Source organism: Osmia lignaria, chromosome 7, assembly GCF_051020975.1.
Source record: "Osmia lignaria lignaria isolate PbOS001 chromosome 7, iyOsmLign1, whole genome shotgun sequence".
Lineage (NCBI taxonomy): Eukaryota > Metazoa > Arthropoda > Insecta > Hymenoptera > Megachilidae > Osmia > Osmia lignaria.
The window spans coordinates 10862524-10886168 of record NC_135038.1 but is presented as its reverse complement, the minus strand read 5'-3'; the positions used below and the strand labels follow the sequence as shown (position 1 = coordinate 10886168).

Below are 23645 nucleotides of genomic sequence, written 5' to 3'. Positions count from 1 at the left end.
TTTCCATTAAATCGAGATCATTAATGTTTTTAATCAATTTTACATCCTCTCTCTCCTTCTACGAACAGTTATTTAAGAGATAAGTTAATCATTTGTTAAGGTAAAACGTGCAATGTCGTACAAGATTTTGGACAATATTGTAATTGACAAAGATAAATGAATTTGTTGGAATTAATGTTATATCTTGAATTAAATGCTTTAACTTACGATATTCTTCATTTTTGGATAACAAAACAGTAGTTAGGAAACAATAAAAGCGAAAGAAAAAACGAATCTTTTATTCCACTTTCGCTCGAAACACTCTTTAGTACTATGTGCGACCACCAGATGTCACTTCCTGCCGAGGATCCGATAATTTGGCGGGAAAAGTTGCAAAGTTAATCAAAACACGTGGCGCTGTTGTATCATCGAATGTACCGATCGTGGTAATATCGATACACATCTGGTATAGTTTATTTTGTTGTCGCGTTTCTCCGTCAAAGCTCTGGACATTATTTCGAATATGTACTGCAACAAAGTGCTTCGCTGCTACTTGGTCGCGCCATTGGAAGGTGAAAGAACAACGGATTTTTGGAAGTGACAATTCATAAGTATCGAAAGGTAATAATAGTTGTATTTTTATTGATAAGTTTTTTAAAACGGCTGAGTATTTTAATACACTATGGGCGAAAAAAGCCAAATTTGTACATGCATTATGTCAGGTACCATGGGATTTTGTACGGTACCACGTTTAACATCGTTTCGATCATGTTCAATGATTCGTTCGATATTCCTAATGAAGCAATCCTGTTCTGATACTTTCAAAAATTAGATCTAAAGGTACTAAATGTATTTAAAATTGAGAAGTATAATAATGTCTAACAAATAGCATGCTTTGTAGATGGAAAAAAGATCATGGCCGAAGAGTGCAAAATTTTCTCAATTTTTGGAATGGTACGTTAATTGTCTAATTAATTATTAGTTATATGCAATCAACTGTTTTATGTATGTATGATTCTTTTTCTGCAATGGATACAGCTTCCAGAATCATGCAGATGTTCGTCACTCTACTACTGTGAGGTCAGAGACATCAAAATATTGGGGTATCATATTTCGCCCGTTTCCAAGCAGATCTTTATCGTCAGAAGTCGGCTTTTTCTCAATACATATAGTGAGTATTCTTTGCTCGTGTTCAATAATGCAGCTAAAGTATAGATTATACAATTGCATCGTCGTAAAAAGATACATACATATATCGAAATTTCATACTCGTGAAATACTAACTAACCACATTTACGTTGATAATTTCATAAATATTATTATATTTCAAACAATTTTAGTGGTTTTCCTTTCGTAATATATGTTTTGAATTGCATTACGAAAAATGATTTAATATATTTATGTTTATATTCTTGGAATATTTTAACGGTTGCTATGTATAATGGCGACTGAAACGTCATCTTTACGTAATAATTTCAGCCAATCACGATCGAAATTTTTTACTCTTTTGTAAATTCGAAATCAAACTGGAGTAATGTTACCTTTATTTGATGTTTTTATCGATAATTTCTTAAACATTAATGAGATTTTTTATGTTTTATTACTTTCTTTGCCATAATTTATTGTATTAAAGTGAAAAAAGCAACTTTGACTTTTTTCAATATGGCGTCTATCTTTCAACGTTTTAACGGTTGCTCCCAATCGAGCCAATCACGTGGTTCGAAAGGGTTTCAAAGTTATTCAATATTTTCAACCAATCACGTTCGAGCTTTCATCTCAATCTTGTTCAGAGTAGCTGAAGCGATCATTCCGGTAGCGTCACTCGTCATTTTTGGTTTAAATTTTTGTTCTTGTGTCAAATAAAAGTGATTTTACGTTTGAAAATATAAAAGAAATGTTAAGAGAAGACGAAACGAATCTGGTGTACTACTTTTTGGTTCGAATACATTATTGTAAGTCTAACTTCCTCTTCTTTCGATTTAAAGTAGTGTTTTGGACATTACTGAATTTTCTGTACCGTGAAATTAACATAGAATTACGATTTTTATTGCGTAATCACAGCTCATAATGGGGTTTTATAGAATTATTAGCACGATTGATAATATAATAAGCATTTAAATGAAATTAATGCTAAATAATTAATAAAATATCTTTAAACATTTTTTTTAAAAAGCGTCTTTTTTTCTAGCTTATGTTATTAAGAAATATGTTCTATTCATTTACAGAATTGAAAAGGAAGATTCCAAAAGCAGAGTGTGCAACTATAATATGGAGCTTCACCAAAATAAATGTAAGTTTTTTTCTTAAATAATTAAATTAACTTATCATGGCTGATTTAATATTGCAGCAATATAGTGTTCTTGTTTTATTAATTATAGGACGGTCGACTGATGTCTGGATTTCAATCACCCCCCTACTGAGGAGATCATCAGCAGAGTACCACTCCCATTCAACCACCCCTCGATGAATGCTCACCGGGTCGGTGAGTCAAAGAATTGAAAGTTTCATTTTTATCTGAAGTGGGCATAGTGATTAACGAGTGGATGTATACTCGTTGTCATAAAATTTTTGTAGATTTTGCATTTTTACATTGTATTTCTTAGCTCAGGGTAGGGTCTTCTTGTCTCTTTCTTGATAATATGTAGAGTAGAAATCGGATGACCCTCCGATTTCACAAATAAAATAAGACTTTTAAACCTTTTATTATAATTAATAGAAGCTTCAATTTTTACAATCTATGCAGTATATATTATACTTTTAACATATGTCTCCTTCAAAGTATACAAAAAAAAGTAAATAAAAAATAAATATCACGCCCCAATATGAACAATGCGAATAAACATTCAGTATATTAGTTTAATATCAACGAATATGGTAATATTTAGTTATATTGTCATTTCAAATGTTTAGTTTCATAGGCAAGAAGACATTTCGCGACAGTCAGATTCCGATGTCGAAGTAACAATTTCAAACATACATTTGCTGTAATTTAAATAATTTACTTCGATATGGAATCAACTGAGGATGTATATTAATTAATAAATTACATTTTCAGCAATTACAACCTTTTTCTTGAAGTAGAGTCATTTTTTAAATATATCTTACTATAATTGAATGCAATTTTTTAAGTTTAAAATAATATAATTTTAATTCAAAGATTCTTTGCATAATAATTTATTTCATTAGTATAATTAATAATATCAATATTTATGAACAAATAGAAGTATTTTTAAAGATTAGAGTATTTTATTTTAAATAGATTTGTAGATGATTTTTTACATGATAATTTGCTTTCAAAATGATAATATTTATTAGCCCGTTAGCTCTATTATCTGTGTACTAATGTATGATTTTAGCTTAGGATTTTCAGCTTCCCACGGTAGGTGTGTTATTTCTTTGTCCGTACTCATTACTTATTAACCTGAACTCATTGACGAACCCAGGCGTGAGTTGTATGAGTAAGGGTGGTGGGTGCGGTTTTAGAATTAAGGAATATTTCAGCGACTGACAATCGTATTAGCGTATCGTGCACGACGTACGTTTCACTTGTGTGTGTGTGCATTTGAATTAGTGGAATGTACGTCGGTTTTATCATTTAACTTAAATAATTTATCTAAATACATACAGAATAAATATGTTACACATTTAACAAATATTTATCATATTGCATGCTGTGTAAATATCATACAATCATATGTATTGCCTTACATGAAAGAGAATACAGTGTAATATATTACACTGACTATATATTTGTTTGAAAATTTTTCATACGTATAAGTAATAATAATATTTTGCAATATGATATGAAGAATTTATACAATTTGAATATCATAGCTTTTTTAAATTGATGAAGTATTATTTATAACTGTACTTAATTTTATGAACAAGAAAGAATGGCTCAAAGTTAACATAATAGCATAAAAGATTTTATGTTCCAATTAAAGTTTCATAATGATGATACTGTAATAACTTTTACATATAATGCTGATTATATATTATAATAATATATCAATGTTATATTAATAATGACGCAATGTGCGCTACGGTGTCAGTCGATTTCAGCAAATGGTACGTACTTAAAGTATGAATGATGTATGTACAAGCTCGGGTGACGGAGGCGTCCCGGGACGTTCTCCCTAGAGTAGGCCCTTGCACCCGGGTTGTATGTGTGAGAATCGTGGAGTGTGTGTGTTGGAATGAATGAGTTTTGCCTTTTTTAAATATAGGGATAGGCAGGCAGGTAGCTTACTTCTTGTATGTGTGGTTTAGATGTAAGTAGGTAAGGCCAGGGAAGCAGACCAATCACATTTCTCTTTCGGGTAGGCTCATAGGTCCGGTGAAAAGTCTGCACCTGGGATAGTACAATCGAAATCAATTAACTAAAAAGTAATTGATTTCGATTAAATTTTGGTCTATACCTAGTATGTAAGCTCGCCCGTGGCTCTAGGCTCGGACGAAAAAGGGCTGCTTCAATCAAATCTGCTCAAAAGTTCCTTTTTTTGTTACATACTTTGGACAGCTATTCTTTTAATAGTTGGTCATTGTGTGTGACACCCAATTTTAATACATTTCTAATTTTTATGGAATCTTTGAGCTGATTCATTGAGTAGCCGAAGAAAGAAGAGGATCATCGTTGGACGTCGTGGGACATCATCAAAGGATGGTTTTCCTTCTTTTTATGGAAAGTCATTCTTAAATTTTTATTCTTTTAATATTTTGCTTGTAACATTTTCTGATCACTATGCTCACTAGATATTGTTTAATATTATTGCCAGATCATATTATATTACTGTTCTGTAACTCATCAAATTATATACAGTTTATTTATTATATTATTATTTGGAGTCGTAAAGAAAATTTGTTTATTATGAATTTAATATTTTTTATAAGTATTAAAATATTATATTAATATTATAATTCGTATTTCTTTTTAATTTCTTTTTATTATAAATTTTCTTATAGCTGTTTAACAATAAGTACCTAATCTATAAAATTGCTGGCAATATTTATTTGCAATATCATTCTTGGGGGATATTAAAGAATTTTTCACGTGTTCGTGTTTTCATAAACCCTAATGCGCTTTAACCAGCTGCAAGGGTTTGATTTTTTTTTATTGTACGTATTGGGGATGGGTTTTATAACTGTCGGGATAGAGGAAACTTCGTTAATTTTGGGGATCTGTAATATCGATCCCTGTGATTATTATTAATTTTAATTATTGATTGATTATTGATTTATTATTGATTTGTACTTCAGGTTTTTATTCTTTTTTTTTTTTTTAATGTTTATGTTTCTATGTATATCAATATTGTTTTGTTATATTGTTATGTTTGTACCTTTACTTTATTTTGTATGTTTCAGAATTTTCATTACACATTATATCATTTTAATCGAATTGTCTTTTTTTATTTTAGATTTATTTAAAGTATTAAGGTATTTTCATGTTTATATGTGTATAATATATAAATTTTTTTTTTATATGTAAATACTTACATAAATATGCATTTTTCTGTATCAATAATTGAAAATAACAATAATTGATTTTTTCAGGTGCATCCCTAAAATTTTTTAAGGACTTTAATTGATAACAATAATAATTGACTTTTATGATTCCAGGTACATCCCTTAAATTTTTTAACGACTTGATTAATTTGCAAATCAATTTAAAATGATATTGTAGCAAACTGTATTACCTGTCGAAGATAAGACTGTCCTGTCGATAATCGCATCCGTTGCATCCACTGCATCTCGATGATAAGTCAGTTTCTTGGTCGGTATCGTCAGATCGATCCTGTTCCTTCCGTTGGTCAGCCAGGATGTTCCATGTTTTATGGATAAGGTAGAGCAGATAAGGAGGTTTACCGCGTCGGCAAGGCTGCGATCGCGCATTCCCCATTTTTCTCACGGTAGATAATGCAGATATAAATCTTCCAATTTGCACAACTCTCAATTAACACTTTTCGTAGAAACACGATTAGTTTTTTTATTCTGTTCTTGATATAATTAAACTCACCAAATTTCAATTGCTGAATCATTACATTAGCAAGTTTCCAAGCTCTTCTATTATTCAGTCACAATTAACAACGCTAAATGCTCTGTTAATCCCCGCTAGAAATACATTTGTACGTTACATTTGTAATGCTTTTACAACAGTCTGAATACGATTAGTTAATCGCAATTAAATTTTCATCGGTTGCTTGTTCTCCCGCGCGATTAACCTGAATAATTGATACATAAATTAATAGCGCGTGCTATAAACCGCTTTTGTGTACTTCTCTCTTCTCCAAGCAAAATCCTTCTTCGTATCCCCAAGATATCTCGCTCGATACGCCCACATTCCTCGGACAATGAGAAATTTTTCTTCAGCGATGTCTCACCGATATCGCAGCTATCTCCGGCATTGTCTTTGCCTCTGCGATTGTGTTCATACTTGCGTAATTACGGGGCCTGGCCGACCACCCCTCGAACGTAACTATTTATTAAATAGTTGCGCTTCCTCGGCTGGCGAGAGGATTGAAGCGCCTCTTTGCGACCCGAGTTTATTAAGATATCCCGATATGTAGATTCATAAATTATCCTCGGTGCTTCTATACGCGCTGCCTCGTTTTACGTCGATGCTAGTACACGCTTTCGAGAGGATCGTTTCTTCTCGATAATGAATTGAGAACCGCATTTTCCACGATCGTATCCCAAATTAACCTTCCTTTTAATTAAATCGTATTACCTCGCGTGGGTAGGCAATTAAAGTCTCGTTACTGATAATGTTACACTTGTTCCTGTTATGTTTTGTGCGATGTTATCAGCGTGTCGCGTCCTTCTTCGTTGTACGTTGTCGTTAACATCATTAACGTCAGTGTCGTCGGTATACCGAGGATTTTCACGGGGGACTGTTCGCGCACTCGTATGGAAAAGAACGAGCTACCTCGAAACGTTTCTGCGTGTTCTGTCGCGTATGCCTTCGGCTATTCATCTTCAGCACCGATTACACCTTTCATCGCGCAAAAACTTCCTTGCAGTCGAAGTAACGGGTGCCCTGCATGAATTCGAAACGCGGCTTCGGCATACCAAACGTCAGATTGATTTGTCGTTTCACAGTTACCTTCGCAATTTGTCGCGATAACAATCACGCGAATCGATGCGGATCCGCGTAAAAAGCTGGCACGATGTTAATTAACCGCTCGTCGAAGGCCGAGTCTGGAACAATTGCGTGCGCGAACTTTTGCAAAAACTGAACCAGACGATGCGGCTGGAAAACCTAGTGATCCACTGACATTATGTGAAAAATCGTTGGAACCGTTATCACATTGCTCTGCTACTCGGAGAAGTATTTTTCTTCCGTTTATGGCCAATGATTTCTTGCGCCTTTCTTTCGTGGAACTGTTATTCGTAACACGCTTTGCCGTGTTTTCACTTAAATTACCGTAAACCGTAATGATCTCGTATCTTTGAGAAATCCTCGCCTCGCGTTACGATCTCCAAGGAACAACAATCATAAATTCGAAAATTCACTCTCTCGGTATTTATCAACACTGATCGCAACTAAGACTGCGGTTTCGAATCACTGTAAACGGTTTTGCATCGAGTCTTCGCTGATCGGTGTAATCGTCTCAATTACGCTCGATTTCTCTTGAACACCACTTAAATGTAACTAATGAAATCCATCGAAAAGTCAATGATCCGGTATAGTTGTAATTTCTCCGTTCACCATCACAGAATCACATTTTCACTTTCTTCTTCGTGTGTAGATCCTCTGTCACGCGCCAGCGATCGATGCGATACGTTAGCCGCGTTGAAGGTGGATCGAAATTTCGCTCTTATAAGTTTCTATTAAAATTACTCGACGTGCGTAGAGAACCCCCTCGGGTGCATCGAAAGGTCGGTGAAAAATCCTTATAGAAGAGCCTCGAGAGGCATTCACCGGGCGGGTTTCAACAGCCGACTGGCAACTCGTGAATGCCCCCAGGTGCACGTGTGAGTATCGCCTCTCTCCAGCGAGACTCCTCTACATCTCGCCTCGCGGTTCGCTCCGACACGACGTCCAACATCATTCTCAGACTGTGGGTCAAGCCACGACCTACGTCGCATCAATCGCCAAATAGGTCGCACCAAATAACAGGTAAACAGAGGGATGAATTCTCACTGGGTCAACTTCTCCGGCCGTCTTGATCTTCTGATGAGAAACGAGTCTATCTTCGAATAGATCGTCGATAAATCAAGATAGCTAAAGATAAACGTTCCGAGGTTACGTCTATCGGAAAGGTCTGTCTATTTCGTGGCTATTAAGATTTCTCAGTTTCAACTATGATACCAGTAGACTGTGAATAATGTCGATTGCAATCGAGAGTCAAACTTACGATATTACACTGGCTGATTAAATTATTAGAGCCGTGGTATAAAAAATGGGTTTTTTCGTGTTTGTGTAGAAATAGAGCCACAATTTTAAGGTTTTCACATCGTGTAACTTTTAATCAATAATTCTCCGCTATTAATATACAAAAAAATACTTATAAAAATGATCAAATCCTCAATTCTTTTCGGCATACTTTCGATCCATTTTAAGCAATTCATTTTGATTGCTTTATTTCTAGCCCATACTTCTATCAAACGTTCAATCAATTGACATTTATTGCTAATAATAAATATTTCTACAAATTTTCGATGGGGTTGAGGTCCAGAGAATTTCCAGGCCAATCAAGAACTTTCACTTTTTTCAACTCTGTATCATAATTTTACAAGCATCAATATATCATAAAAAAAGTAACAAAAACTCTGTTTAACTCGATTTTCATTTAAAAATTAATCATTTTTATGTAAAATCATCAATTTATGCGAGTGGCTCTAATAATTTGATCACCCACTGTAAATTCAGGCTTTCTCCATGGTCGTCTGCCGTTTAAGGAATGATCTATTACAAAGAACAGAACGGACACTTAACGCTTCCTTTTTATACTTAACAGTTTCATTTAGTTTGACGTTTAAGACTGTTACAAAAAAGTTAATAATTTTCTTTGAGAAACATAGTAGAGTTTGACGAGGAATTAGATAATTAGTCGTTCCATATACAACATGGATAGAGAAGTGATTCAGAGGGGTGTTTGAAAAAATTTTGTTGCCCGAAGGAAATTGTTATGGCTTTCTTGATTTACAAGCTGGGTTTGAATTACTTCGCTCATCGAGGTAAAAGGTGAAATTCCAGGCAAGCCTTCTTCTTCGCAAAGCCTCGTTCCAGCATTAATAAGACCCCTTGTAAAATAGATACTTCCTTCGAACGTAATTTGCATCGTCCGTCGGTTACGTCCTTTCATTTCGGATCGTTTTAATCCGCGAGAGGTTAAATTAGATTTTCTGATCCGATCGAGTAACGCGTTGCAAAAATTTCGTAACGAAATATAATCGAGTAGAAGCGTGAATTGGCTGAGGTACGGTTTTCACGTATGAAAATGGGTCTGTACTGTAACTAGCGCAAGACCCCTTTAATCAACAGAGCAGGAAAACTCGAAGGAAAACATTCTTTTCGCTAAACGATTTATGGTCGCGTTACATCGTTTGCCCGAGGAACCGCGTTCTTCTCGTCGATTCATCAATCACATTTGCCTGATCGTATTATCAAACATGAATGGCCACTAATGTACCGTTTAATCCGTAAAAGGTTTTTCTTCCTAACCGTTCTGCATTTTAATAACTTCATCTTTCATCGTTCATCATCGAATATTTTTTGTTAATCCAGTCACGTTATAATGGAGTTTTTTTCTTTTTTTCTTAATAAATCTTAAAAAGTCTGTAATTCACAGGGACCGTCTATTTTATGGCGCGTAATTGGTCAAATCGTAGAACCATAGGCACATTATTACAAACCGATGCTGGGTCACGTTTCATGTTTGACCCAAGACATAAACGAGTACTAATAGTCAGTGTAAATCTTGTGGCGGAGCCAACAGGTTTCGGACTGAAAAATCGCGTTCCACAGTCGGCAAGTTTCAATTCCAACGTCGACGAATCGAACCCTCCTTCCTCTGCTCTTTCGTCCGCGTAATTTCACGAATTTTTCGCGGCCAAAATACAAATGACGGCGCAACGGATAAATGATAGCAGCCGTGTATCACTCAGCGAAAAGAAACCGTGTCCGCTTCCGGCTTCTTGTGCACTACCGGAAACATGGAAACGCTGGTAACGCTGAGCTGGATTCTGCTAGAACGATTATTACAGTCTTCAGAGATTTGATTTTTCCTCTGTAATATAATTCCTATCAACTTTCCAGTTTTTTAATAACCGCAACCATTCATCATCCTCTCGATTACGTTGCTGAACACATTACTTATCCTGCTAATAACTTTATTCTACACGGAAAATAATAAAGTCGATGATACACATTATTTACACCGAATTAATAATTTATCAACGTCCGTAGGTTTCTCTTCACCGTTCAAGAATTAAAAACGCTGTAACGTTTTACTTAGTTGTTTTCTATCGTATTTTTACTTTTCCTTCGCAATGCTTTCGTGGTAAACGCAGGATAGGAGAAAATGAGCGGGTAACATGCAAAATCTCCGTTCGTCGTTTTATCTGGTAGTAACCTTTGCGTAATAGCATCGTGAATGAAAGCTTCTCAATCCTTTCACGCGAGGCAGTGACCTTTCAGGAGCAAAGGAACATCTCCGATCGCGTCGGTTTGTATCGTTTCCTTAGCAAGTGTTAAACGTGGCTGCCGGTTAATCCCGTGGGTTAAGACGGATCTCTGACCACGGCAATTCCACTGGGTCAGATTCATGCTTGACCTGGGCTGAACGGATCCTTGTAACCATGTATCAAGCGGTAAGAAACACCGCTGCTTCCGGATGCTTGCGCAATGTCGGGAACAAGGAAGTAAGGAAAGAAATGATAATTATTAGAGTGTAGATAGAGGAACAAATGGTGTGTTGAGAGAGGAAAATCAGTGGAGCATTTTATTCGCGGTGCGATTAGACTATCACTTCCTAGTAGTTAAATATCATCGTCCCTGTTAATTCGTTGAATTATCATCGTTCTTTCTTTTGCGAGATCGCACAGTGTGTTAAAATAGCCGCCTGACCGTGAAAACCTATTTTTCAGCTTAAAAGTGTAAAAATTAGAGAGTGGTTATTGGTTATTGGTTATTGAGAGTGGCTTCCTATTAATAGTTGAGACATTTCTACGATATTGAAATTTGAAATATTTAAAATTGAAACTAGATTATGTATATCGGATAAGTTTTCGAATGGCCATATCAAAATTGAGAACTCAGATTCGGTATATAACCTAAATTGAATACCAGAAACCGATTGAAATTGGTTTCAGAGCTGGATGTCTTACCATTTTTGAGATATCGTGGTAAGAAATTTTTGTACAATTTTGGGACTACGTATGCGCTATTCAATACTGCGCATGCGCTATTCGATACTGAACATATACTATTCGATACTGTGCATACACAGAACCTAACCTAATCTAACCTAACCTTACCACGATATCTGGAAAACGGTAAGACATCCAGCTCTGAAACCAACTTTAATCAGTTTCTTGTAGTCAATTTAGGTTATATATCGAACCTGAGTTCTCAATTTTGGTGGGGCCATTCGGAAACACAGCCTTTATATCTTATAAATTAATATCAGAACAATAATAAAATAATAATATGTTAATAATAATACAATGATAATTATACTGGACTAGATAAATTAACTAACTGCTATACAATAAGTTAATTAGATTAATTGAAAGTATATGACTGTTTTAGCAAAGTTATAGAAGCTGGAAATTTAGCAATTAGTCATTTTCAATAAACTGCTAATTTTTGTCAGCAATGTACAAGATAAATACCAAATGGTGGTACCATAACGAATTTTACGCGAACATTTTCATTATATGTAGAGTCCATTAATGGACACGAATAGTCGATTGACAAGCGATGTTAGCAAACGGAGTGTCCGAGAATTTCTGTGAAATTCAAAATTAAATCATTAAGAAATTTGCAAAAAGTAGCACTTGATTTTTACAGCAACTAAAGAATTGAACCTAAATTGCAAGATAATAGTAAAAGTTTGACCAATCCGTACCAATTCCTATTACTAAAACATGAAAGACCAAAATACTACTCTGAACCTACTCTGAAAAGTTATCAAATCCTTTTAATCTTTGAACCACAACATTGAAGTACGTACCTTCCTGTATAACACTTGTGACACACAAAGTAAATAACCATTAATATAATCGTTTACGAGAAGGAATAACATTAACCGCAAAATGGTATTCTTAAAGACAATAGAAATAACAGACGTCTGTGTAGATACATATTATCCTATATAAACATTTTTTATATAGATAATCAACAACTTAATTAAGGATCATTAAGCGTTTGGGAACTTGAAAAATTAAAAAAGTCATAATAGAAAATGATGAAAATTTTGAATTTATCGCCGGTCGGACGGCTGTTTTGCGCCGTTGAGAGATCGATGCTGTTTAATCGAATCGATCGATTCGAAACGATCGATTAAACGTTTCGCTCGGATCATAATGTTCGTAACGCGTTACACTACCCTGCGAACATTCTCCGAATGATTAGACGATGCGAATATCGCGAATAGGAATTCGATGATTACCCGCTTCTTTTTTCGACGGAAGCGTACCGATCGGTTAAAGGTAAAAAGATATTGTACGAAGATTACAGGGGTACGGGTGTGTACAACGTGGTAGACGTTACTTCGATACTCGCGGTGTTTTATTATTATAACGTTCGGTCTTACATAAAGCGAAGATACGATTCCATGAGAAAAGGCAGATGCGCAAAAACGACACACAAGACGTACATATAATACCTGTAATACTCGTGTGACCGTGGTTTGGCATCGAGATAGCTGTGTGCATTTATGTAGCTAGTACAACAGGAGTACATATAGACGGTTCAGAGTGTATTACGTAAGAAGCTTCCTGAGAGAAAGATTGTCTGCTAGAAAGCATGTCAATGTGGCAATCTAACAGTTTTTACGTAGTTTTCTAATATCGGTTTGTTTCTTGCGCCACTCTTCCACGCCGCGCTTCGCTAGCCACAGGCGATATAAAATCAGACGTAATCATTTTTTTTTCTAATTCGGTTAGGATCGTTGTCTTATACAGGAAGGAAAGAAACACGATGTTTCTATCATTTTTTTTTTTTTTTTTTTTTTTTTATCTCATTCAACCTAGATTCTTCATTTTGAGGGAATGACAGGGAAAAGGCGAGGAAGAGAGAACGGTTAACGCGTCGTCCTTCGGCAAAGACAGCGAATTAAAGAGTTAAAAAGTGGACGGTGCAGGATGGTCGTTAAGTGGAACGAGCCGTCGCTCAGTATCATTCGTCGACTGTGACCCATAAATTCGTGAGTATACGTTTACTGGAATTTTTCAACGGCAACGGTAACGCGATTCGAACGCGATACCTAATGATTACGAAAGTATGTTGCTGCTCCGAAATCTCAAGGCTCCAGGTTGTTGATAGGCGAGATAGAAAGAGTGGAAGCTTTGAATTGAAGAGGAGGAATCATCAATTGATAAAATATAAGGCTTTAATTGAAGGTCTGACCTTCGAGGTGGCAGCGCATATTTGCACACGTGTCTTAGGTATTTTTAGGTACTTTGGATGCTTCAGGTATTTTCACTTAGGTATCTCAGGTATTTTAGAGAGTTTTTTTTTTAAATAATTCAGTCGACAATGACTCCTTGTATACATCCAAAACGAACCAATATTGACTGAACGAGGATTAAGGGCCCTTTTTTTCAGAATCTGCTACAATTATCTACTTCAAATTTTTATAGCATCTAGTATCATACTAGATATGTATTTTAACCAAAGGGAATGTTGAAATACCGAATAGAAAAAATTATACAATCCTATCAATGCCTTTTTTGTATTCTTACCTTCAATCTAAAGATGGTGCCAAATTGGGTGTAGGCTGAATTTCAAAAAAGCGTGTGATCTTTAGTATTAAAACCACGCAAAATTTCAACTTGATCGGTCAAATGGTTACTGAGAGAAAGAAACATGAGTACCGAAAAACGTGATTCTTAATGGCTTGTATTTTACTGGTCAGTATTTTAATCCCTTTCTGTCAGTATTTAAATATGAAGGGCCAGTATTTATACTAAACTGTTAGTATTTAAATATAAATGGTCAGTACATATTTAAATCCTAGAGGTCATGGAAACCATTTTGGTAATAAAATACTGACCGAAAGTTGATTTAAATACTGACCATTTAATTTGTTGCCATTCTTAATTATAGGTTCGGATTCCCAAATATTGTTTGTTATCAAATAAAAAATTCTAACACTCGCCGTAACCTTCGAATACAATTTATAGATCGCTGTCGAGCATACGATCCAGCTGGTCGTCCTTTTTTCAAATTCGAATGTGGATCATTAAAGTCGAGCAATAGTAATGAACATCGAGAGATGGATAACTCTTCCGGTCATGATTGAAGATGCTAGAAGAGGTATCGTTAGAGCGAGGTGATAAAACACGTTTTCCCGATAAGTACCGACAGATGCAATTACGGTTATCTACAGTTAAGGTCACTGAAAAAAAGGTTCAGGTCCCGTCGATCTAGTTTGCCATGTTAGATCGGGTGCACGAATGTATGTACCTGAACTCGTTCCTTGGAAAGATGTATCTACGCGGCAAAAGCCGAGCCTACGCCCATCTTACATCCTATTATATACCGTTATATTATTGATACGGAAGAAGCATATTTTGCCTACGCTTATGCTGATTCCCGCCTTCTCTATATATTTTCTTTTCTCTTGTTTCATTTCCTGCAATCGTGCGGTTATTTTCATTCAACATCGTTGATCATCGACGCGTCGTTTATTCGTGTTGATTAAACGACGATGGAGGTGTCTCAATCGTTCACGTCAGAATGATTAAGATATACTGTTTCCTTATTAAACACCTTCGAAGATGCCCGCCATTTATAGATTCCTACATTACCTAACTTTTGAACACTAATCAATTTCCAAGCAGAATCTTTGCTTATTTTAATTGATGCACTTTTGTACAATTTGTTGTAAGTTCATTTTGATTTTCATATTTTCTTCAAATTGAATAAGTTTTATTGATTTCTGACGTGAAACTTGAAACTTCTTTACCGACCGCATTTTCGTTTAGAACTAACGTTCTCGCCCACGGGAAGACTTGAAATGTGTCCTATGCGTGCTGTGTGTACATACACACTTTTCAGCTGACGGCTTGTGTGTGGTCAAGATGGCTTCCGCGGAGCAAGTCGGCCTGAACAAAACTTGGGAATTATCGCTTTACGAGCTCCATCGGACGCCTCAGGATGCGATCACGGACAATACCGAGATCGCGGTCAGTCCGCGGAGTTTGCACAGTGAGCTAATGTGCCCAATTTGCTTGGACATGCTTAAAAAGACTATGACCACGAAGGAGTGTCTTCATCGTTTCTGTTCCGATTGTATCATTACGGCACTTAGGAGCGGTAACAAGGTACGTAATTGTGTTGGAATCGATGCGGCACAAAGCTACGAAGTTTTGAACGTGCCTGTGTTGCAAAGTGTTTCTTAGAACTCCTCCTTACGCTGCAAATAAATATTGCGACTTACCGTCGATGTCACTGTTTGTTTTTTCCTTCTGTTTGTATATATTACGCTATTCGAATTTGTTTTTTATCCTTGAATTGGAATAACAATCTTCCCAATCGTAAACTAGGGTATTAAATATACTCGATAGAATGGAACTGTATTTTGTACTCGTTTCTGTCAGATACTGCGACTTTAGCGCGTTTTTTAAAACGCGTCGCAAATCGCTTCCATATTACGTCGTTGTATTTTTCCATTTCTTGTATGGATATTAGGAGTTATCAGGGAAGAGCTTGTGCTAATTATGCAGATTGTAATGGTTTGCAATTGCAGTTGACGAGTGTCAAGTACTGATAGAGGTTAGAAACATTCTGAAAGAACAGGCAAGACTTTAACTGATCATTTTCTTTGTAGGAATGTCCAACTTGCAGGAAAAAGTTAGTGTCCAAGAGATCGTTAAGGCCAGATCCAAATTTTGACCTATTGATCTCCAAGATTTATCCCAGTAGGGACGAATACGAAGCCCACCAGGAAAGGGTATTGGCTAAGTTGAACAAGTCGCATTCGCAAGCTGCACTGGTGAATTCTATTACAGAGGGGATTAAATTGCAAAGTCAGAACCGTCCTCAACGCTCTAGGAAAAATGTGAATGAATCAGAGAACGCTAGCAATGCAGCTTCCTATAATAATTCACAAAATGCCAGTGCACCAGCCACGCCAAACCCTGGGAACACGGCTAACCAAAGCGACTCTTCTCAGAGCACAACAGGGCCTTTAAACAATAGCAGTGGTGGTAATTCTCAAAGTTCCAATAGCGTCTCTCAAGCAGCCAGTAGTCCAGCTGTTTCGGGTAATATTGTTTAAGCAAAGGAATAATTGAACAGACAGATCCTGGTGTAAATGAAATTGATAATTTTTATACTTTAGGGACGACGTCTAGAAACTCTACCACACCGTCGCCAAATCCAGCGAATCAAATCCCCAAACCACCTAAACGGCAAAAAAGTTTGCAGAATTCAGAGAACGATTCCTCCAGTGCAGAAGCTGAAACTGGTGGAGGTGATTCGATGGTGGATACAGAGGGTGAAGGTCCCAGCGAGCCGTTGATGTTAAACGAAATCGAACTTGTTTTTAAACCGCATCCCACGGAGATGGCTGGCGATAATTCGCTGATCAAAGCGTTGAAGGAAAACAGTATTCGATACATCAAAACGACCGCGAATGCGACAGGTAAAATTATGGGGCTGAATATTTTCTAGAACTCCGATACCGTGGAGAAATCTGAGAATAATGATTGTTGCGTTCCTGTTCACAGTGGATCATTTGAGTAAATACTTGGCCATGAGGTTGACGTTGGATCTGGACACAGAATTATCAGAATCTGATAGGTTACTGAACTTTTGTATTTACATAGCACCATCTCCTGGTCAATTGGTGGTGTTGAGTGGGTCACAGACGTTGAGACAGGTGAACGACAAATTCTGGCGCGTCAATCGACCCCTGGAAATGTATTACTCCTGGAAGAAGACCTAGGGAAGGCCTCGAAAATATCAGTCGGACGGGAGCTAGTCGTATTATGCTCCAGGAACAAAAAAAAAAAGCATTTGTACTACGCCACGTACAGAACAGGAAGACGTATTATTGTATCAAGAGAAACGTTGATAGGATAATAATACCGTACTCTGAGGCGCGTTTAGTTCGATGTTGAAGGAAGTACGAGGATCGTGTTTCTCGTAATCGCAAACAGTGGTGCAATTTTTATCTACTTGGGACTGGTTACTGCTCCTGTGTTTCCTCGCAGGAAACTTTCATAGAAACGGATAGATTTTTCAATTCAAGCTTCGTACAGCGTTTCATTCTCCAGAGTCTCGTTAAACTGCCATTCACCAGATTGCATTACCGAATGGGTCGATGAACAAGTGACTTGTGTGTAGTATTTTTCGGACTCCCCCCCTTTTTTTTTTTCTTTTTTGACAGGTGTATGTGTTTAGCCGGTGCGTCCAAGTTGTATACACTTCTTTGAATGGATGGCTTCAATGGTTGATTTAACTTATCTAAATAAGCTACGATTCGCTGTGGACCATTCTGTATAGTTTCACGAACAAATAAACCAATGTATATACTGTACTCTGTAAGATACAAGGCTGTTTGAATTACCGGTTCAAAGAATTTCAATAATCTCCTAGCCTGTTTCCGTTCATCCGTCCGACACGATTCATCAGTTTCGCTCCTTCTGTTATTTCCTCAAAGTGCTCTTTGATAGAGAAATCTAATTTACGATCATATTAAAGATACACGAAAAGCGTCTTTGGCGTAGTAGACGGAATAATCGATAAGAGCCCACCCAACCCCATCCTGCGCCCTCTTGCATTTCCACTGAACCGAAAACAATGCGAACACTCCACCATGGATAATGCCACCCTCTTTCAGTAAACGGGAAACTACATTGGATCTTCCATTGGTTCGTTACCCCACACGAAATCCCTACCGTTTTAATATTGACCACAAAATGTTTTTTCTTCAGATCTCCCTCGTATTACGTTCTTTTTATGTTGCGAACGTGTTTTACCGTTCAAAAGGACAGCATATAGACGGGGATACAGAATTTCCGGTAATTCATCACTAGATTTCTTCGTCCTTTCGCAAGCCCTCATTTTAGTAATTAATTAATTCAGAAGAAAAATTAAATTTACAATGATTTAGCAAGCTATGATTATAGGGAATATTAAAAAAAATAATAACCAGGGTTACTAATTAAGTGAATCTCTGTACGTATAGAATTGCTGATAATGGTCGGGTCATTAATAACGCGCTACTAATTACCGTATTCCTGTCTAAAAACGAGAACTAATAAGGATCAACATTGTTACGGGACGTTACATCATGTGGTTCGTTAATGTACAGGAAATTCATGTATCTTCAATTTGTATTTCTCACGTATACCAGGCATTCTAGAAAACACAGTTTCACTTGAAATATTTCTTATCAAGCTATTCATAATTTCGTATATCTCTTTTATCAGTAATATCTTTCTCGCTTTCCTTTGGCTCGTTAACAGACGAGCATTCATGAGATAACATATTTAACGCCAACTTTTCCTCGTTCGTTAAATCGTTCACATCTTGCAAGTTTTCATCGCCTTCAGCTTGCTCGTCGTTACTTATATCCTCGTTGAAATCCTCCTCGACAATTTCCTCTTCGAAGACGTCTTTCGCTTTCTTCTCATCGTTATCGTACTTCTCCCTAAGAAGTTTGTAAATCTCGTCCGAGTTGAACCTAAAAAAAAACGCATCGTTCCATTAGAACGGTCGAGAGGAATTCCTTTTTTAATCTCGTTATCCTGTTATCAAGCTCCCGGCTTCGGTGTCCCCGTTATTTTGTTCTTAATGGAGAAGAAAGCCATTAGAACGCTAACGGTCTATCCGATTTTCTGGTAATACGAGAGCAATCCCGTCGACGAGAATAGATCGAATGACGCAACTATAACTGGAGAATTACTAACGACATCTTATAAGGATCCTTGTACCACAGCGGGTATCCCGTGGGATTGTATCTCCCGTCGGGAATTGAATTCTCCACCGGTAGAGAATGCAGCTTGAAATGCGCCGGTTCGACCGTCTCTTCCAATAAAGCTGACACTTGCCGAGCGTAGTCCTTCGTGCCAGCTGTTCGTTCCAGTCTGCGATATCGAAACGTTATTTTTTTTTTAAATACGTTCCGGTTAATTCGCGTTTAATTTTCAAGCTTTCGTTCATTTACTTCTGAACCATCTGTCTGGTGAACTCTAATCTCGGTGTCGTTCTGTAAGATGGAACGGAGGATTCCTCGAAGCTCTGCATTTTACTGGGTTGCGATTTATTTCCATTCCCTTCGATTCCGTAAAAGCTTCCGAAGTGTACGGCAGCATCTTTCGGCAGGTTCGAAGTTAGCTTCCTATCTTTCGGAACTTTCTTCGGACCGGTTTCCTTACTTTCCATGTCGAACGAGCTTTTCGAGATGCGAGCCTTCTGCCTTCCTGGGGAGATCCTTCGATAATAATAATCGTATATTAGGGAAGCTGTCCGACCGGGTATTATCCCCCCTGCGGACTCGTTTGTTCCTCATTACATTCATTAAATACCGTTCTTACCGTGCTCTAAATAGTCCTCTTACATTTTTACACGACTACCTAATTGAGAGCTCGAAACACTTAACTTGAAAGGTACAATCTACGAAGCGCCTTTTACTTCTTCCCTCAATAAGTAAACGACCCTGTGATTACTTGGAATATTGCACCTTCAAGCTTGCCGAAATTTTAAAGAATCGTAAATGATTTTAATTTTTGAGTCTAATTAGGGATGTGCGGCCCGACTAGTCGGGTCTGTTCGGAAAACATCGGGCGGGCGTCCGATACATGCGTGCGCAGTCGGGTAGCCCGACTATTTCGGGTTCCGTCGGGTACAGTCGGGCTGATTCGGACGAGCTCTCGCGGGCCGCGGCCTGCGACACAACTTTCATGTAAGTACTTGTTAATGTTTGTAATAAGGATGTTCAAAATCTATTTTGTATAAAATGAACATACAGAATTCCACATAAAACAGATTTTGCACATGCTTATTGCAAGTATTAACAAGTACACGAGAGTTGGGCCGCGGCCCGCGAGAGCTCGTCCGAATCTGCCCGACTTTATCCGACCTGACCCGAAATAGTCGGGCTACCCGACTGTACGCGTGTATCGGATGCCTGCTCGAGCCCGTAATATCGGGTACCCGCATATCCCTAGTCTGAACGCATCCCAGTTAGAACGACTCTGTCTAATTGAACGCTACCGTTTGATCGCGTACACGATTAACGTAGGTACCGTTACGAAACATTTATTTCCGTTATATCCACGGAAAAACGTGTACACCGACGGTTAATTCATCGTGACAGGCAATTTGCGAGAGATTACAATAGACGAGGGAGAGAAGGATAGAACGTGTATGGATTGGACGTGCAAAGAAGTTGATAAAAGTTTCGTATTGTATCAGCTGTCGATGACAATCGCATCGAATTGCATGAATTATTCATCCAAGCGAATTACGGTTCGCGGATGTTGTCGAGCGATGGCAACCAGTTACGTGAAGCTTTTGAATTTCCTATTTCGCTGACAAATCGAGCCTAATAAATTCCGATAAATAAACTTCGTCATGCGTAATTGAAATTTTAGAGGTATACGAAGATCATCTTTTTTATACAATCTCCACGACTTCTATATAATCATTCATTTTCAGTTAAATTATTTCCTAAGAACCTATTAATTTTCCTGTAATTTATTATCTACTCACTTTTGAAATTTCGCTATGAACGACGGCGATACGTGTAGGTTATCCGATGTGGTATTAGAACTCTTTCCGCGTCGTTCGGGCATTCCTGTCGAAGACTTTAATTCGGATTTCTTCAACATATTCTTCAACCATCGAATTTCATCTTTCAGCAAATTGATCGTTTTATTAAATCATGATAAATGAAAAATTTCGAAACGTTGATATTTCCTTGTTTGCGGACACGTTTTCATCGTACGATCGTTGATTTATCGCGTTGGTTAGGTTCCGTTCGGACAAGATTTCCGACGGTCACCGGGAAATCGAAGCTGGTAGTCACGATCGGGGGATTAATCTCGGGAATACCGGTGGTAGAAGCGTTTTAACGGAATTAGATTGGTAGGTGGTGCACAGTACGGTGTAATCGTTTTAATGGAGCCAAAGTCGATAAGGGGATACGTTGTTTTTTTTTTCTTCCCTTCTTCCGTGTCACAACGAACGTATTGCTGACCACGATTAACCGCAACACTCCCGTTTCGTTGGATCGTTCGGAATTACGAGGAAGGATATTAAAGGAATTTAATTCCGCTCAGGTATGCGCAATAAAATGGTTATCGAAGAAATTATGACTGGAAACGAGGAAGCGTTCTTCGACCGTAGGAAAGCTTTTTTTCTCGCCTCGCAACGAACGTAATAAATTAATGATAGAAACGATGGAATCGGAATATTAATAATGATTTATTTCCTATAATCGTCCGAATGGAAGCACGTGTCGAGAGAAGGTTACGGAGGCAAAAAGATACAAGGATCGTGAAATATGTTGTTCGGTTTTTATGATGTATCTCAAGAAGGTTGGTCGGAATGGAAAGGATAGGATAGGAAAAAAGTTAGCCACCGAGAGGAGAACAAACGGTGAACAGGAACGGAGAGAAGGTCCGAGTGGTATGGTCGATAAAAAGGGGAATAGAAGCGTGCTTATTTACGATCGAAAAGAGCGAAGGCTGGCTCGAATTCGTGCACGGCGCGAGAAAAGGGAGCAAAACCGCGTAGCCGTCGCCGTCGCCGGGGTGTGATGCATATCTTATGCACGTGCCTGGAGAAAACGAAAGGAACCCATTGCTCTTGACGCGGGTACAAAATTATTTATTGCCCGTTGCATCGAGAAATGTTAAATATTTCAAAGGTTCAAAGGGTCTGCACGACCCTTACCTTTTTATTTCCACCCGGAGATTCTTCAACTTTTATTCCACCGCGATTACTATTCTTTTAATCATTGGTTCGTGATAGAGATCTTCAGTTTGAACTGGTGCGTTTCTCTCATTCTCTCGGTCCGTGAGCGTGTTACGGCAGAGAAGAAAATAGGATGGTACACATAAGGGGCGTGTTTGCATAAAAGATATCGCCGTGTAATGTCAGTAGGTTTTAATTACCACTCCGATACACGTATCGTGGTTAGGTAGGAAATATACGAGGGTATAATAAAAGCTGACGGAGTACTGGAAAGCGATCGGTAGGTTTTCTTTTGATTTGTAAGACTCAGAGAAGCGGAGGAGCATCCAGGGAGGTCCTTTGATCGCTATAACATTTCTTGCCTTTATATTTTTGTTACGCGCTGATTGAGTTTGCGATTGGCTTCGATTCTTTCACTGAAAAACTCTGTAAAATATCCGAGCTTCTTAGACACCCCTCTTGGACTTTAATTAAACTTCCTTCAAGGAATCGCTAGGCGAATATTTCATCGGCTTCAGTTGATTTGTTTCTTTTTTATTTTTTTACCATGAATTGTGGAATATGTACTAACATCTTTCCAAGTTTCAGGTTCAAAAGATACGTTGCTCTGGAAATGACTTGTATCAACAAGAAGTGCTTCGGAGAATCGTGACTCATCCCAGAATGTTTCGGTGAAGACGCGTTAACGAAGACACCTTATCGGGTCGCTGCTTCTATGGTGATTGTTCGGGAAAACGAGGCAGTATTGAACATAAAATTCAAACCATTCATGTGTTTCGATTGGGTGATTTTAGATTAAGGTTTACAAACTTCTTTTTTTATGTTTCAGAAGTCGAACGGCATTCTTGACTCGATTACAGGCACACGGATATGCACAACCGAGTGCATAGCTTGAAGCGAACACGGAGTGTGGGAAACTCTCGGTTGTCCTTTCGTAAGTTAGAATCGGTATTGTGTACCGTTGTATCACTCTAGCTCGAATGTCCAGGAAGAAAATTATCATATCATCTTTCCTTACTTCATCTACATCAAAACTTATTAAATCAATTCGATCTTCATTAAATTAGAAATAAGTAGTCCATTTAATCCTTGAACGACGAAGCCTGGGTCAATCTTACAAAATCATATACAAAAATATTTAAATGTATCATTTTTAAACGAAATTTTTAATTTTTCATATATTGGAAGAATAATTTTTAAAAAAACAGTGTAAAGTTTAGAAAATGAAAATAATATGACAAAGGAAATTAAATTAAAATCGGGTCTCTCTACGTGGTCCGCCGTCCTAGGGTTAAACGCTGTAATTAATTCCTCGAGGGATTATAAGTCGCGATTATAAGTCGCAGGTTATGTCAGAGAAAAGCGTGACTTTTGTCGTGTACGTAGGTTGTTGAATCCTCGTAGGGGAATGATGTATCTTCAAACGTGGTTAGAGATCCGTATTTACCAATCTTAATTAGGGATAAAACGAAAGGGTTGAAAATGGTAGGGTTGACAAGAATCGGCTTTTCGAATGGGACTTCGGGCGTCTTCGGTGGTTACCGACACTCTTCGTGGTACTCTTAACTCG

General features: G+C 37.5%; 3 protein-coding genes across 4 annotated transcripts in view; 1 reads left to right on the top strand and 2 right to left on the bottom strand.

Annotated features, from left to right (window-relative positions):
• Nucleotides 1–8082, bottom strand: part of mwh (multiple wing hairs) — a 44393-nt gene extending 36311 nt beyond the window's left edge. The window contains exon 1 of the mRNA XM_034338159.2: nt 5673–8082. Coding sequence (XP_034194050.2) covers nt 5673–5875 — 203 coding nt within the window. The 5' untranslated portion in view covers nt 5876–8082. The remainder of the gene's footprint in view (nt 1–5672) is intronic.
• A 7109-nt stretch (nt 8083–15191) lies between these two features.
• Nucleotides 15192–17279, top strand: Sce (E3 ubiquitin-protein ligase Sce). Its single transcript, XM_076688945.1, has 4 exons — nt 15192–15471; nt 15978–16413; nt 16491–16793; nt 16879–17279. The coding sequence occupies exons 1-4, from the start codon at nt 15229–15231 to the stop codon at nt 17094–17096; spliced, it is 1200 nt and encodes a 399-aa protein (XP_076545060.1). The 5' UTR covers nt 15192–15228; the 3' UTR covers nt 17097–17279.
• Nucleotides 17280–18341: 1062 nt separating this feature from the next.
• On the bottom strand, nt 18342–21114 carry LOC143305418 (uncharacterized). Of its 2 annotated transcripts, none has more exons than XM_076688946.1 (4): nt 20870–21114; nt 19323–19589; nt 19066–19242; nt 18342–18839 (listed from the first exon to the last, which is right to left on the bottom strand). In XM_076688946.1, exons 1-4 carry the CDS (start codon nt 20986–20988, stop codon nt 18554–18556), a joined length of 849 nt encoding a protein of 282 aa, XP_076545061.1. In that variant the 5' UTR covers nt 20989–21114; the 3' UTR covers nt 18342–18553. The 2 variants fall into 2 exon arrangements, with proteins under 2 accessions (XP_076545061.1, XP_076545062.1); XM_076688947.1 differs by lacking the exon at nt 20870–21114 and adding an exon at nt 19693–19799.
• Nucleotides 21115–23645: the final 2531 nt, after the last annotated feature.

Bases quoted from the DNA above. Each gene is read 5' to 3' on its own strand.
- Sce (XM_076688945.1), top strand. From the start codon at position 15,229: ATGGCTTCCGCGGAGCAAGTCGGCCTGAACAAAACTTGGGAATTATCG. The intron at 15,472-15,977 runs GTACGTAATTGT...TTTTCTTTGTAG, and splicing joins CACTTAGGAGCGGTAACAAG to GAATGTCCAACTTGCAGGAA. The intron at 16,794-16,878 runs GTAAAATTATGG...TCCTGTTCACAG, and splicing joins AACGACCGCGAATGCGACAG to TGGATCATTTGAGTAAATAC.
- LOC143305418 (XM_076688946.1), bottom strand. From the start codon at position 20,988: ATGTTGAAGAAATCCGAATTAAAGTCTTCGACAGGAATGCCCGAACGA. The intron at 19,590-20,869 runs GTGAGTAGATAA...TTATTATCGAAG, and splicing joins TTCATAGCGAAATTTCAAAA to GATCTCCCCAGGAAGGCAGA. The intron at 19,243-19,322 runs GTAAATGAACGA...TCGATATCGCAG, and splicing joins ACCAGACAGATGGTTCAGAA to ACTGGAACGAACAGCTGGCA.